The sequence below is a fragment of the Corvus hawaiiensis genome, chromosome 29, assembly GCF_020740725.1.
Source record: "Corvus hawaiiensis isolate bCorHaw1 chromosome 29, bCorHaw1.pri.cur, whole genome shotgun sequence".
NCBI classification, from domain to species: domain Eukaryota; kingdom Metazoa; phylum Chordata; class Aves; order Passeriformes; family Corvidae; genus Corvus; species Corvus hawaiiensis.
Window position 1 is genome coordinate 3,418,413 of NC_063241.1, and position 13,462 is coordinate 3,431,874.

Here is a 13,462-nt window from a genome sequence, read left to right on the forward strand (position 1 = left end):
TCCTCCCTAGGAGACAAATCCTGCAAATTGGGGTTTTCCCTCCCCAAAAGCTTTTGCCGAGCTCATTTCTGCCCCCCACCCAGGAGAACCCCAGCTCCTGCCTCCCTTTCCCAGCTCCAAGGATGACTTGGGAAGGGGAATTCCTTGAGAAAGGCCTTTATTGGACGGAAGAGCAAAGAAAATCAGGAATTAAATCCATGTGCATATGGAGCCACTGAGCCCAAGGGGTTTGGGAATGTCACCCCCCACCAGGGATGGGGGTCACAATGTCCCCCTAGGGCAGTCAGTGGATACCACGACTACGAGGATAACTCCCAGGATTCAGACCTGGATAAATGTCACAGAAATGGGAAAAAATTCTCAAAATAACCAAAGAATCAGCAAAAATAAAGAGTTTCCTTAAGTTACGGGGGGCGGTGGGGGAATTCCCAAGGGATAAGCAACGTGGTCCGTATTTCCCGCCTGGAATGACTTGTGGGGGTGGAGGGAGGTTTGGACACACCTGGGGCAGCAGGCATGTGGGAAAGGGTCAGAAAAACCTGAATCAACCCCAAAAATAGTCCAGGATGAGACAAAATCCTGCTCGGTGCATTCCTGATACCATAGCATCCCCAGAGCCTTTCCAGGGCCCCAGGGACTCCTGAGGGTCCAACCCCACTCCGGAAGGGCTCCAGAACCTTCCTTCTTCCACCTGCCATGATTTTATAGACCCCAAGTATTCCATCCAAAATGGGGCAATAAAATCCCTCGTGGATACAATTCCAATCTCCCGGAGTGCAGGAAGATCCCACAAATCCCCTTTTTATCCCAACCTTTTTTCAGGGAACGCTGTGAGGGACTTGGAACCCCTCTCCAGACTGAGCCCCACTGGAAAAAAACTTTTTCTGATATCAAATGAAATCAAATCACTCCCAAAATTCCCAATTTAGGACTAACAAGGCAATTCCATGGAGCGTAAGGATAAATTCCCAGGAGAAGAGCGCTTGGTGCCGTAATCCCACAGGGTGGGCCCCCTAATTCCTGCTACTCGGGGGGGTTTGTTGGAATTCTCAGACAATGTACACCTCGAGCGGGGATGCTCCGGCCTCCGGAACCCTCTGGAACGCTCCAGAACCTTCCAGAAGGGTCAGAAAGTCCATCGCTCCTGCACCGGGCTGTCGGAAGCATCAGGATTCGGCATTTGTCGGGTGGAATCTTCCCCCTTTAGGCTCTTCCTGCAGACAGGACACGTATCGTGCTGCGGGGAACACAGAGCCGTTATCCTGGGGGATTATCCCATGGGATACGTGGGTTTTCTGGGATCTTACCAGCTCCAGCCAGGGCACGATGCAGCTGCTGTGGAAGACATGATTGCAGGGGAGCTGCCGGACCTGCTCCGCCACGGCGTAATCCTCCTTGCACACCGGGCATTCCAGCCCTGTGTCTGCAGAAAACAGGGAATCGCAGGTCAGGGGGACAGGAATAAAGGCTTTGGTATTTGGGACTCATTTGCATAGGGTCTACTGGGAATGGGGTGTCCAGGGACCAAAGAGATCCCACAACAGCAACAGGAGCTCTGGGATTTACAGATCATTTGTGCCGCATCTGGAACATCCAGGGATCAAGGAATTCCTGCCAGAAACAAGCCAGGATCCATCCATCCATCCACACAAAATCCTCTGGGGATGGAGCATCCAGGGATCAATGAAATCCCACTAGGAACATGAGCGTCAGGATTTGCAGGCTAGGACACAACCCACAGAGGATGGAGCATCCAGGGAACAAAGAATTCCTGCTGGGAACATGAGCTCTGAGCTCCACCAGCTGGGATCCATCCATCCACACACAACCCCCAGGGATGTAAAGAATTCCTGGTGTTCTCTGTACATCACCATCAACCAAAAAAAAAAAAAAAAACAAACCTAAAATCAAAGTAAGGATGTTTGGATTCCTGCCACAACTTTCTGGCCTGGAATATGGGTTGATGATCCCAATGCCAGGTGTCACCAGCCATGGGAGGTGGCTGAAATCCCACTCCCTCTCTTGCTGTTCATCAGCTCGTGATGCTGACACAGACACCGCCAGGAGCTGAGCTCCCTCGGCGATCCCGGGGGTCCCTTCCGATTTCCATATTCCAAGATTTCATGATTCCTAGCCTGCTCGGGCTCCGTGGGCTCAGACACATGGAATTCCAGTTAGTCCTTGGCTTCCCAGAGAAGAGGAGGACAGAGTGGTGCGTAAAACCACGGGATAAAAATATCCTGCGTAGAACCGTCTGGTTTAACCATAATGGAGGGGATAGGATTCTGGTAATGGAGCAGCTGGGAGGGGGAGGGATCCTTGGGGTGAAAAATTCACGGGATTTTCAATTGCAAAGCCAGGGTTGTTCCGAGACACTCCCAGGCCCCTGCTGGCAGTTTTCCATGACATTTCCAGAGCAGAATATGTCGAGAGCCAGTTTGAAAGGGAAGAAGGGACGAGTCGAGAGCACAAACAGGGATTTGGGATGGGAGAACCATCATGGGGGTGGGAAGAGTCAGAATGGCACATTCCAGGACTCCCCAAACACTCTGGGAAACAGTGGAGCTCCAAGATTCCTGGGAGAACCGAACACCAGAGATGGCAGCAGCAAAGCCTGGGAGCTGACAGTTTCCAGCCCAATTTCACGGGCAACAAAGTGGGAATGGGGAGCTCAGGATGTCAAATACCAGGATCCAAGTGCCATTGGAGTCACCCACCGACTTGTTCCTGTGTCACCGGCACCGTTGGGAGCGATGAGATCTTCTCCTTGTCTGCCGGTGGCGGTCCCGTGTTTTCCAGCTGTCCCAGGAGCTGTGGAGAGGGAAAAATTCCATGCTCAGGAGCAGGGATCTGGCACTGGATCTGCCCCCGGCACAGGTGCCCCTCACCTGGGTGACGATAGCGTCAAGGCCGCTCTGTCCCCACGCATAATCCCCAGGATTGGAGTGCAGCATCCCGCTCCTGCCAATGGGACGGTCCAGGAATTCCCCCCAGTCCCAAACCAGCCCCTAGGTGCTAGGTTACTGGTAGTTACTGGTGGGATCTGGGCTAATACAGGTTTTTACTCACCAGGAAAAGGGATGTTGGGAGCCAGGAACAGCTGAGTTGGCAAAAAACCCAGCAAAGATCTGCTGGATTATCCTAAAGAAGGAGGCATGGGGAGGAAAAAACACAGAAAGAACAAGTTAAGTAAGTAAATAAATGGTGGAAGAAAGGATGGGCAGGAAAACCAGGAATTCCTGCTCTACGGATGCCTGGCTGCATGGCTCATGACTGTGAAAATCCCTGGATAAAGGTCCAAAACGGAGAGAGTGCAGGAAGTAATTAGGGATGTGAGCTCATCCCAGGGTGGGAGAAGTGGGAATGCCTCGAGTTCCAATGGAAGAGTTGGTACTGGGACAGGGAAAATCAGGGAAAAACATGGAAAGAACAATCTAAATAAATAAATAAAGTGTGGCAGAAGGAATAAGCAGTAAAACAGGGAATCCTGTTCCCACGGATACAGGGCTCACAGTTGGAAATTTCCTGGATAAAGCTCCCAAAAGGGAGGGAGAGCACAAAGGAATTGGGGATGGGAGCTCCTCCCAGGATGCGAGTGCTGAGAATGCCCTGCGTTCCAGGCAGCAGGACAGGGACAATGACTCAGAATTGTGCTAAGGGGGCTGACAGGAAGTGCCAGGATCCCATTTTCCCGGGTTTCTCCCCAAATCTCCTGTTTTCCCCGGAGAAGACACTCACCCCTCAATGGCGGGTGAGCGATCCGGGCGGGAGCTGCCACGGGATCGGTACCTCCGAGGCATCGGCAGCCGTGGGGGGCGACTGGGCCCCCAGAGCTCGGCCGGGGGGCCCCTCTCTGTGTCCCGGCTCTCCGGATCCAGGGAGCTGCTGCTCAGGAACGGCCGGAAATCCGGGAAGAACATTGTGTGGTCCAAGTGGTCCCAAAGCTGTGGAGAGCAGGAAGACGGGAGACATGATACCCACTCAGCTGCGGTGCTCATCTCAGGGGGAACGCGGAGGCAGCGAAGTCCACTTCACCGGAGCACATTCCCACAGCTGTCATGGATCCCGGGGAAAAAAAAGTCTGGCAAAAAGGCTTAATCGTAGCCCAAGTGGATCCAGAGCTGCTGCAACACCCCCGCCGCAAATCCCCGCTCCACGCGGATCCCAATAAATCTGGAAGCTGTGGGGTTGGTCTCTCCCTCTCTTCAAGGGCTGGAATTTGAGGCGGAATAATACTGGACACTCCCAAATCCATGGGATCACTCAGGGGCCTTACAGGCATGGGGAGGACATAGATGTGAAAGGATGGAAGGATGGTATCTGTATCCCTGGGGTGTCCCCAGGAACATCTCAAGGTGTCACCCAATCCTGTGCCCCTCATACTGCTGTTTTGTGGGAACTGCCCACGTGGGTAATGCCATTCCCTGCCCCTGCAGCAGATCCTGTGCTGCTAAATCCGACTTGCTCCCTGATTTACCCAATTCCTCTCCCGCAGCCTCTCTGAGGGTAAGCAGGGGGTGATCCATGGATCTCCTTGCTACACCACTCCAGGGGTGCAGGAAAACCCCCAGAAATTCAGAGCCAGAGCCTGGAGACCCTGCAGAGACCCTCTCCCACAAATCCATTTGGATTAAGGAATAAAAACCAATGTATAAACATTCCTGTTCTCCTGCTGCTCTGATGGCAGCTTTGCCTGCAACCACACCCTGGGGAGAACTTCCAGTTATTATTCATCCCCAAATCCAGTTTAACTTACGGAGCACAAAGCTCCACGGGCGGGAAGACGGGATCAGGATCTCCCTGAAACTCGGGAATTTCTGGGATGCGAAGTGATATCCAAGCCATAATTTGGGTCAGAAGACAAATGCATCCAGATGAAGAGGGGGAGGAACCCAGCTGGATGCTCGGAGCACGGAAGCAAACAGGAAGGATCCAGACTGGAATTCCGGCTGCTTGGTGACCCCATTTCCGGCCCAGGATTGAGTGGATTTCCTACGAGTCTGGACTTTATAATTGATGGATTCTGGAAAATCTGGGGGCAGGGAGAGACAGTGAATAGCTCCTCGCCTGGCTGAGCACCCCCACACAAATCCCAGGATCTGCCAGCGCTGGGGTAAGGCTCTTCCCTGAATCCTCCTTTTCCTGTCATGCCCAGCCCTGGTGGGTCCCAATGCCGATTTTCAGTCTCCCGAAAACTCTCAGGAAAAGGAGCTGCTGGGGAAGACGCCTCAAGGAAACTGGGAAAAGCAGGAAAACTCACCTCCGCGAACTGCGAGGAGGGGCTGTCGTCCAGGGCGTTGCCATCAAAAAAACTGGGAAAAAGAGGAGAGTGAGGGCAGGGCCCATTCCCAAAATCCCCCCACGCTTCCCAAATCCCCCCTTTGTTTCCTGAAATCCCCCCCAAAAGGGGCAAAAAAAAAAAAAAAAGACCAAAAAGGGCAAAAAAACCCCCCAAAAACGGGCAAAGACCAAAAATAATAAAAAGGGGTTTTTTTCCTAAATATTAAAAACGGTAAGGAAAAAAAAAGGGTAAAAAAATTCCAAAAAGGGTAAAAATATCAAGAAAACCAAAAAAGGCTTTTCTTTTAAAAAAAAAAACCAAAAAAAAAAAACCCACCCAAAACCACAAAAAGCGGGGGAAATACATCAAAAAAATAGCAAAAAAGAGCATTAAAAAAAAAAAGTGTACAAAAAGAACCCCAAAAGGTGTAAAAACAAAGCAAAAAGTCCGGAAAAAAGAGTGCTAAAATAGCATTTGTCACACTAAATCTCCTTATTACTTGATCCATTGTCTCTCCACGTGCCTGGATATTGGATATCCCTGGATTCTCTGGTACCTGGAATCATCAGTGACTTCCTCAATGAAGCCGGACTCACAGCGGGGGCAGGTATATTCCTGGGAACACAGAAGTGAGCTGGGATTAGCCACAAAATATTCGGAATTCTAAGGAAAAGATCCCCCTTCAGGAAGATTCCTGATCCTAGATCCCGAGCAGCTCATAACACCAAATCCCATGAAATTTGGGCACTGGCGAGTGAAAGAGCCACTGGCAGGATCTGCAAAAGCACGGAACGAAATTCTTTTCAAGGAGAAAAATTTTCCCCGCTCCCATTCCCAGAGTTTTGTCCCAGAGCTGCAGATCAGCTTCGATTTGGAGAAAACCATGGAAAAAACAAAAAGACCCCACAGATCCGCTCTCACTGATCTTCCCTCTCCAGATCCCATCTCACAGCCAGAGCTTTCCCAAATCCTACACTTTGAGCACCGATTTTTGTGGGATCTCCATCCAGAACCAATCCCCCTGGATTAGAGCATTCTTTCCTTCCCCCATGCTTCCCAGATCCCTGAAAATCCTGCATCCTGTTCCACAGCACATGGAACGTTCCCCACACTTTGGGCATGGATTTTGTGGGAACTCCATCCAAATCCTGGATCAGACCATCACCAGCAGGGGGTGGGATGCTGATGCATTCCCAGAAAGCTTTGGAATATTTTTTCTGTTGGAATCCATATGGAAATTCCCAGCTTCCCACCTAGTAGCTGGAGAGAGATAAAAATGACATTTGGGAGAAATAGCTCTGGAGGGAGGAAGAAAGGAAACGGGAACAGATGGTGTGTGGGATCCTGCAGGGCCTTGGAATCAGCTCCCTGCTTTCCCGGGGATATTTAGGGATGCAGTGGATGATCCTGGAGCCTCCTGGGTGCTCACATCCTGGGATCTGCACAGGGATCTCGTTCCCTAAGCAGGACCCAGCCATGGTACAAAGAAAAACAGATTTTCCAAGGAATCCAGTGGCATCCCATGGCTCTGACCCCCCTCCAGCCTGGCGGTCTGTGATTCCCAGAAGAAAAACAAACTGGAATCCCACCAGGAGCATTTGCTTTGCACTCAGATCATTCCTGAGGCAGCTGGAACTGTGCGGCACATCCACGTCCAGTCTGGACTTGATCCCAAATCCGGGCAGAAAAGTTAGATTAGGTGGCTTTCCAGGTGATCCCCACCCAAAAATGATGGAAAGATGCAAATGGAATCCCAAAGAAAGGTGTGTGGGACAAATGGGACCGTGGAGAAGTTCTCCTCGGCTCTTGCTCCATCCAGCACCTCCTCCACGGCTCTAATCCCAATTTGAATTTCCCCTTTTCCCTTGTCTCCAGTCAGGATAACTCGGCTTCTTCACCCTAGCATAGGGTTGATACCTTGTGCAATTCCATATCCCTCCTGTCATCCCCACATTCCTCACGTGGAAAGCAAGGAAAAAAAAAAAAAATCTCCCTGGCACCTCCGAGGCTCCACTTCTCAATCCACAGGGATTTTCATGTGGAAAGACCCTCCTTTATACCATGTGGATGGGGAAGAGGCATAAAGTCTCCTTAGAAAGTCTCCAGATGACTTTCCAGGGGATTGGGATTCTCTGACCCAACATCTCCACCTTGGGCATTGGGAGGTGCAGGAGAAGTTCTGCTTGGGAATGCCTCACTTTCCATGCCCTTATCCCTAATCCCCCTCAATGACCCAAACCAGGAAATTTTGGGCCAAAAAGGTGCTTTGGGTTCGGATTCTCCAAGCACAAATCCATGGGGAGCAGCTCCCAGTGGGATCCCTGGGCAGAGCCACAGGGCCATGTCCCTCCACTGCCAGGAGTCTGGGGGGTTCCTGAAATGGGAACTGGAGCAAGAGCCAGCGGAGAATCCCAGGAAATGAAATCTCAGGTGCTTCCCTGGTGTTCCCCGGGGAGCAGGGCCGGAGTTTTCCTCCCAGGATAAACAAGGAAGGTGATGGAGGCACCAGGAAAACCCAGGTTTTGGGGATGGAGGGGTTGGAGCGAGAACTGGACAATGCGTCCTTCTTAAAAAGTGGGATTGGGAATGCTGGAGGCAAAAAACGGATCCTTCAGCGTGGAATGGACATGGAATAAAGAAAAATTTGGGATGCTCCCAGTTCCAAGGAATAGGAACTGAGATAACTTAGGCGCAGATGGACAACTCCCACCCTGTCGGAGGAGCAGACGCTGCAAGGGCCGCTCATGGAGCGGGATGGGAATGGGATTATCCCCTTCCATGAGGAACAGGAGCTTCCCCCAGTCCCTTTCCTGTCTGAGAACTGGGATGGGGGGTAGGGGGGTATCACCTGTTCCATATGGCAACAACTTCGGGGGCTGGAGGTCGCCCCTTCCTTCGGGGCTCAGGGAGGGATTGGGGGATCACCCCTGCCCCTACCCCCGCCCGGGGCTCACCGGCAGCTCGGGGCTCCCCGCCCCGGCCCTCCCCGCCCGGGGCTCACCGGCAGCTCGGGGCTCCCCCTCTCCGACCCTCCCTGCCCGGGGCTCACCGGCAGCTTGGGGCTGACCTCGCCCTTGCAGCTGTGGCAAAAAAACCGGTGCTGCGGCACCGCCGCCGCCGCCTCCGCCATCTTCCCCCACTGCCGCCGTTGCCGTCACTCCTCCCGGGGCAGCGAGCGCGGCCCAGAGAGGCCCCGCGCTTCCGGCGAGCTCGTCTGCTCCGCGCCTAGTCCAGACAGCGCGGGTGAGCGGATAGAGCGGCTCCGCGGGGCGGGGAGTGGCCGGCGCGCCCCCTGGTGTAAGCCTCCCACTGGGGAACCGGGTGGCGGCAGCGGAAGTGGCGCCACAGGAAGTGGCCGCAAAACGTGGCCGTTTTCAGGGCGGCGGTGGGGGCTGGGCCAGAGCTGGTGGTGAGAGCGGGGGGGAAATCTCACCTGGAGGAAAACGGGGACCCCTGTGACAGGGTTGATCCTCCCCCGGGAGGGGATACGGGACCCCTGTGACAGGGCTGATCCTCCCCCGGGAGGGGATACGGGACCCCTGTGACAGGGTCAGCATCTGTCCCCTCTCTGTCCCCCAGCTGTTCTTTCCGCCCGCTCCGTTCCTGGGATTCCGGAGCCGCCGGGATGACGCAGGCGGAGCTGCGGCTCTGCTCCCTCCTGCTCCAGGAGCACTTCGGGGAGATCGTGGAGAAAGTCGGGAACTCCCTGCTCCGGACGGGACCGCGGCCGCTGCGGCTCCTGGCGGGGGACACGGGGCTGCTCCCGGATCAGGTACGGGATGGGAGGGGTCCAGGAGGGGAGATTTGGAGGAAAACCTGGAAAAGGACAAGGAATTTTTAATAAATCAGGGAGGGATATTTTAATGGAGCAGGTGGCTTGTATTTCTCTGAAAAACTAATCTTGGAAGGAGCAGGGAAATTCTGATTCTCCATAGGGAGACTGGGATCTGGGCAGGGAGGGAACACCCAGGAAGACTGGGACGGGGCCATTACCCCCCCCCGTGCAAGGCAGAGTCCGACCCTCCTACTCTCTCCCACAGGTGAAAAAGGCCCTTTGTGTCCTAATCCAGCACAACCTAGTGCGGTATGAGGTGCAGCCCCGGGGGTCCGTGGAATATGAGGCGCGGAGCGAGCGGATCCTGCGGATCCTGCGCTACCCCCGCTACATCTACACAGCCAAGACGCTCTACGGGGACCCGGGGGAGCTGCTGGTGGAGGAGCTTCTGCTCCACGGGCACCTTTCCATGAGCTGCGCCGTTGCCAGGGTCGCCGATCGCCTCACTGAAACCATGGAAGGTGGGAAGGAAGCTCCTCCCTCAAAAAAATGGGATCTGGGAGTGGGTTTAGTTGGTGAATGGGACCAGAGGCACCGTAGGCTGTGGTGGTGGCCATGGTGTCACCGTGTACTCCTGAGCCTCAGGAACATCCAGGATCCGGTCTTGGACAGGCTGATGGAGACCACGGAGGGTGGGAAGCTTCTTAAGAAATAGGGATTTGGGATTGGGTTAGTGAATGTGGTCCCAAAGGGTCTGTGGGGTGCTCACGGTCGTGGCAGCGAGCACGGCACGACCACATTCTCCGAAGCCTCGGGAACATCCCAGATCCATCCACCGTGTCTCTCCTCCCACCTAGATGGGAAAACCATGGATTACTCGGAAGTGTCCAGTACGTTTGTGCGCCTGGCAGATACCCACTTCATCCAGAGGTGCCCGATGGTCCCGGAAATCCCTCGGGGCGCCAAGGCGCCGCCATCCCCTGCACCTGCCCTGGCCATTGCCGAGAAGGACATGTACGTTGTGCCTCGGCTCAGCCTTGTCGGTGAGAGCCCCGGGGATCCTGGCGCTTGGGGGGCCTCAGGAAGCACTCAGCCACGTGTTGAGGCCACGGTGATGGGTTTGATGGGAAATAGTGTCTTGGGTTGACAGGGAAAGGGAAGCGGAGACACTCGTGTGACGAGGAAGAGGAGGGGGAGCACAAGGCGAAAAGGCAGAAGCAGGAGGGAGGAACCTCAGAGGTACCGGGAATGCTGGAGTGATGGTGCCATCGGTGCTCTGGCCTGGGAATCGGGACATGGGAAGGGTGGGATCCAAATTCCCAAACGTGTTCTGGGGAAACAAGGTGGTCCCCCTTTCCTCATTTTTTGTGGCTGTTTTTCCTCATTTTTCTGGCTCCCATCCCTGAGTTTCGTGGCTCCTTTTCCTCAGTTTTCTGCCCCATTTCCCTCTGTTTTCCTGCCCCCTTTCCCCTCACTTTTTGTCCTCGGTCCCCCCAGACTCCCCCAGATGACGGCATTTACTGGCAAGTCAACCTGGAGCGCTTTCATCAGCACTTCCGAGACCAGGCTCTGGTCAGCGCCGTGGCCAGCCGCATGGACCAGGTCTGTGGTTCCCACCTCTGTTCCTAGCCTGGAACTGAGCTTTTCCCACTCTAATTCCCGGTTTTCCCAATACAGACCAGCAGCGAGGTGGTGCGGACGATGCTGCGCATGAGCGAGGTGACCACAGCCTCGGGTGCATCCCACACGCAGCCGCTCTCCTCCAATGAGGTGCGTCCTTGGAAGCCTCTGGGAAGCTGGCATCCCTCGGAATCCCTCGATGTTCTCCGTTTTTTCCACCGCAGATATTCCGATCTCTTCCTGCGGGGTACAACATTGGGAAGCAGGTGCTGGACCAGTACCTGGCGCTCCTGGCCGACGATCCGGTGAGGCTGGGGACACTGGATGCAGGGCTGGGGGGACCCCAGGGCTCTTCCAGCCTCCGTCAATTCTGTGATTCCTTGGTTGTTTCTCTATTTGTCTGAGGGTAAAGCAGGATTTGCTGGGAGTTAAGGAAGGTTTTTAACAGATACTGAAGATTTTTTAAGTTATTGAACAGGTATCAAAGACATGGAACAGATATTGAAATTATTTATCAGGTATTGTTTTACAGACACTGAAGATATTTAACAGATGCTGAGGTTATTTAAGAATACTTGAGTTATTTAGCAGATATATAACTTATTTAACAAATATCGATGATACTGGAGACATATGTAAAATATATTGTAGGTGTTAAAAGATACCAAAGTTATTTGAAAAATACTGAAAATGATTTCATTCAAAGTCAGCCTAAAATTCTGACACTGAAGGTATTTAAGAGATATTCAAGATGTTCAAAAGCCCCTGGAAGGGTCACTAAGACCCAGTCCATGTTTTTAGGCTGCTAAAGTCACAGATCTTTGTTCCCTAAAATCTTCTTACTCTTCTCACTACAGATTGTAAGGAAAAAATCTGTATTTTCCTTCCTTCGGGGGATGTCCTGAACTTTTCCCTGTTGTCTCTCCCCACAGCTGGAGTTTGTGGGGAAGTCGGGGGACAGCGGCGGGGGCACCTACACCGTCAGTATCCTTTGGGGGGAACTTGGCGTTCCCAGGCCAGAAACATTCCCGAGCTCCCGAATTGTCCTTGACCTCAGCCCCTACAGACCTGCACAAGGCCCTGGTGTCCCTGGCCACGGCCACGCTGGAGTCCATCGTGGAGGAGAGGTGATATGGAGACCCGGAGCCTCCCGGGCTCCTCCCAGCCCCTTCCAACGTCCCTCCCTCATCCCACTCCTCCTGCACAGGTTTGGCTCCCGCTGTGCCAGGATATTCCGCCTGCTCCTGCGCAAGAAGCACCTGGAGCAGAAGCAGGTGGAAGATTTCGCCATGATCCCAGCCAAGGAAGCCAAGGACATGCTCTACAGGATGCTCTCAGAGAACCTGGTGTCCTTGCAGGTGAGGGATCTCCAGGATCCTGGAGAACTCTGTGTCCCCACAGGTGAGGGAGCTCTGGGATCCCAGAGATTCCCTGGGTGGAACAGCTGTCCAGGTGACAGGCACTTCCGGGCACTTCCAAGTGATCCCACCTGGAATCTGGGCACAGGGAACCCTTTGGGAAGGGGGAATCCTACGGGGAAGGTGACATAGGGACACCTCTGGGGGAGGGGATACCCCCACTCGGTTCCCACCACATCTGCCCCTCTGCCCTTCCACAGGAGATTCCCAAGACTCCGGACCACGCTCCGTCCCGCACCTTCTACCTGTACACGGTGAACGTGATGGCCGCTGCTCGGATGCTGCTTCACAGATGCTACAAGGTGAATCCCGAGGAATCCCGATGGCAGCGGCACGGTCCTCTGTGTGTTCCCCTGTTGGGTTTTTGGGAGCGTAGGGTCCTTCGGTGCCCCCCAATACACCTGGGCCGGGGGCTCATCTGGTTCTGTCCCTCCAGAGCTCCTTCCTGCTCCGGGGTCCAGGTCTCACAGCCCCCTCCCTTGTGGTGCCACAGGGGTGGCAGTGACAGTGCCCATGTCCTCCCATGGAGCTCCTCAGTGCTCCCCAACACACCCGTACTGGGTACTCACCCGTTTCTTCCCCAGAGCGTGGCTAACCTGATGGAGCGACGGCAGCACGAGATGCGGGAGAACAAGTGAGCGCTGTGGCTGGGGGTGGCCCATTATGGTGGGTCCAGAGCCGCCACTGCCACGTCCACATTCCCTCCTAGGAGGCTCCTAGAGAAGTCCCAGCGTGTGGAGGCCATCCTGGCCTCCATGCAGGCCACGGGTGCCGAGGCGGCGCAGCTGCACGAGGTCGAGGAGATGATCACGGGTCCCGAGCGGCAGCAGCTTGAGACCCTAAAACGCAACGTCAACAAGTGAGGGGGACGGAAACAGGGATGGAGATGGGCATTGAGGACCCCCTGTGGGGGCTGCCCATCGCTGTCTGTCCCCTAGGATCGATGCCAGTGAGAACCAGGTGGATGAGACCATCTTTGTGCTGGAGTCGTTCATCGAGAGCACCATGAAGAGGCCGTGAGGGAACAGGCCTGGAACAAGGACACAGACGCAGATAAGGACAGGGATACAGACGGGGATGTGGATGGGGACAGGCACCGGATGCCTCTGCCTACGGTGCTTGTACTACTGAGGAGAATAAAGCAACAGCTGCTAATGCACCTGTGTGTCAACTGCGTGCGGGGACACGGGGACACACGGGACACGGATGCACAGGACACGGGGGACACAGGTCACATGGGGACACAGGCAGGACGTGGGGGTCACACAGAACTGTGCTTGTGTCCCTCAGGACCGGTCCTGTCTCCCGTGACGGACCGAGGGTGACACCGTCCCCGGCGTGACCTGTCCATCTTGGCAGATTTCATCT

The 13,462-nt window shown here is 54.4% G+C and overlaps 2 protein-coding genes across 9 annotated transcripts; one reads left to right on the forward strand and one right to left on the reverse strand.

The window, feature by feature from the left end:
• Positions 1 to 140: 140 nt before the first annotated feature.
• Positions 141 to 8,469, reverse strand: RNF115 (ring finger protein 115). 6 transcript variants are annotated; one of them, XM_048288804.1, is made up of 9 exons: positions 8,331 to 8,469; positions 5,781 to 5,896; positions 5,261 to 5,312; positions 3,739 to 3,944; positions 3,070 to 3,141; positions 2,889 to 2,961; positions 2,718 to 2,811; positions 1,308 to 1,423; positions 141 to 1,214 (listed from the first exon to the last, which is right to left on the reverse strand). In XM_048288804.1, the coding sequence occupies exons 1-9, from the start codon at positions 8,409 to 8,411 to the stop codon at positions 1,167 to 1,169; spliced, it is 858 nt and encodes a 285-aa protein (XP_048144761.1). In that variant the 5' UTR covers positions 8,412 to 8,469; the 3' UTR covers positions 141 to 1,166. The 6 variants fall into 6 exon arrangements, with proteins under 6 accessions (XP_048144761.1, XP_048144757.1, XP_048144760.1 ...); XM_048288800.1 differs by having other exon boundaries at positions 141 to 1,237; positions 8,331 to 8,465; XM_048288803.1 differs by having other exon boundaries at positions 141 to 1,237; positions 5,838 to 5,896; positions 8,331 to 8,464.
• Positions 8,470 to 8,605: 136 nt separating this feature from the next.
• On the forward strand, positions 8,606 to 13,253 carry POLR3C (RNA polymerase III subunit C). Of its 3 annotated transcripts, XM_048288797.1 has the most exons (15): positions 8,606 to 8,690; positions 8,861 to 9,053; positions 9,322 to 9,577; positions 9,914 to 10,099; positions 10,207 to 10,295; positions 10,554 to 10,658; positions 10,734 to 10,826; positions 10,901 to 10,981; positions 11,609 to 11,660; positions 11,743 to 11,803; positions 11,884 to 12,034; positions 12,295 to 12,396; positions 12,679 to 12,728; positions 12,804 to 12,953; positions 13,033 to 13,253. In XM_048288797.1, exons 2-15 carry the CDS (start codon positions 8,907 to 8,909, stop codon positions 13,112 to 13,114), a joined length of 1,605 nt encoding a protein of 534 aa, XP_048144754.1. In that variant the 5' UTR covers positions 8,606 to 8,690; positions 8,861 to 8,906; the 3' UTR covers positions 13,115 to 13,253. The 3 variants fall into 3 exon arrangements, with proteins under 3 accessions (XP_048144754.1, XP_048144755.1, XP_048144756.1); XM_048288798.1 differs by lacking the exons at positions 12,679 to 12,728; positions 12,804 to 12,953; positions 13,033 to 13,253 and adding an exon at positions 12,531 to 12,672; XM_048288799.1 differs by lacking the exons at positions 12,679 to 12,728; positions 12,804 to 12,953; positions 13,033 to 13,253 and adding an exon at positions 12,588 to 12,656.
• Positions 13,254 to 13,462: the final 209 nt, after the last annotated feature.

Bases quoted from the DNA above. Each gene is read 5' to 3' on its own strand.
- POLR3C (XM_048288797.1), top strand. From the start codon at position 8,907: ATGACGCAGGCGGAGCTGCGGCTCTGCTCCCTCCTGCTCCAGGAGCAC. The intron at 10,982-11,608 runs GTGAGGCTGGGG...CTCTCCCCACAG, and splicing joins CGCTCCTGGCCGACGATCCG to CTGGAGTTTGTGGGGAAGTC. The intron at 12,397-12,678 runs GTGAATCCCGAG...TTTCTTCCCCAG, and splicing joins TGCTTCACAGATGCTACAAG to AGCGTGGCTAACCTGATGGA.
- RNF115 (XM_048288800.1), bottom strand. From the start codon at position 8,411: ATGGCGGAGGCGGCGGCGGCGGTGCCGCAGCACCGGTTTTTTTGCCAC. The intron at 3,142-3,738 runs GTGAGTGTCTTC...CTCCTTCTTTAG, and splicing joins CGCTCACCCGCCATTGAGGG to GATAATCCAGCAGATCTTTG. The intron at 1,424-2,717 runs GTGGGTGACTCC...TGTTTTCTGCAG, and splicing joins GGTGACACAGGAACAAGTCG to ACACAGGGCTGGAATGCCCG.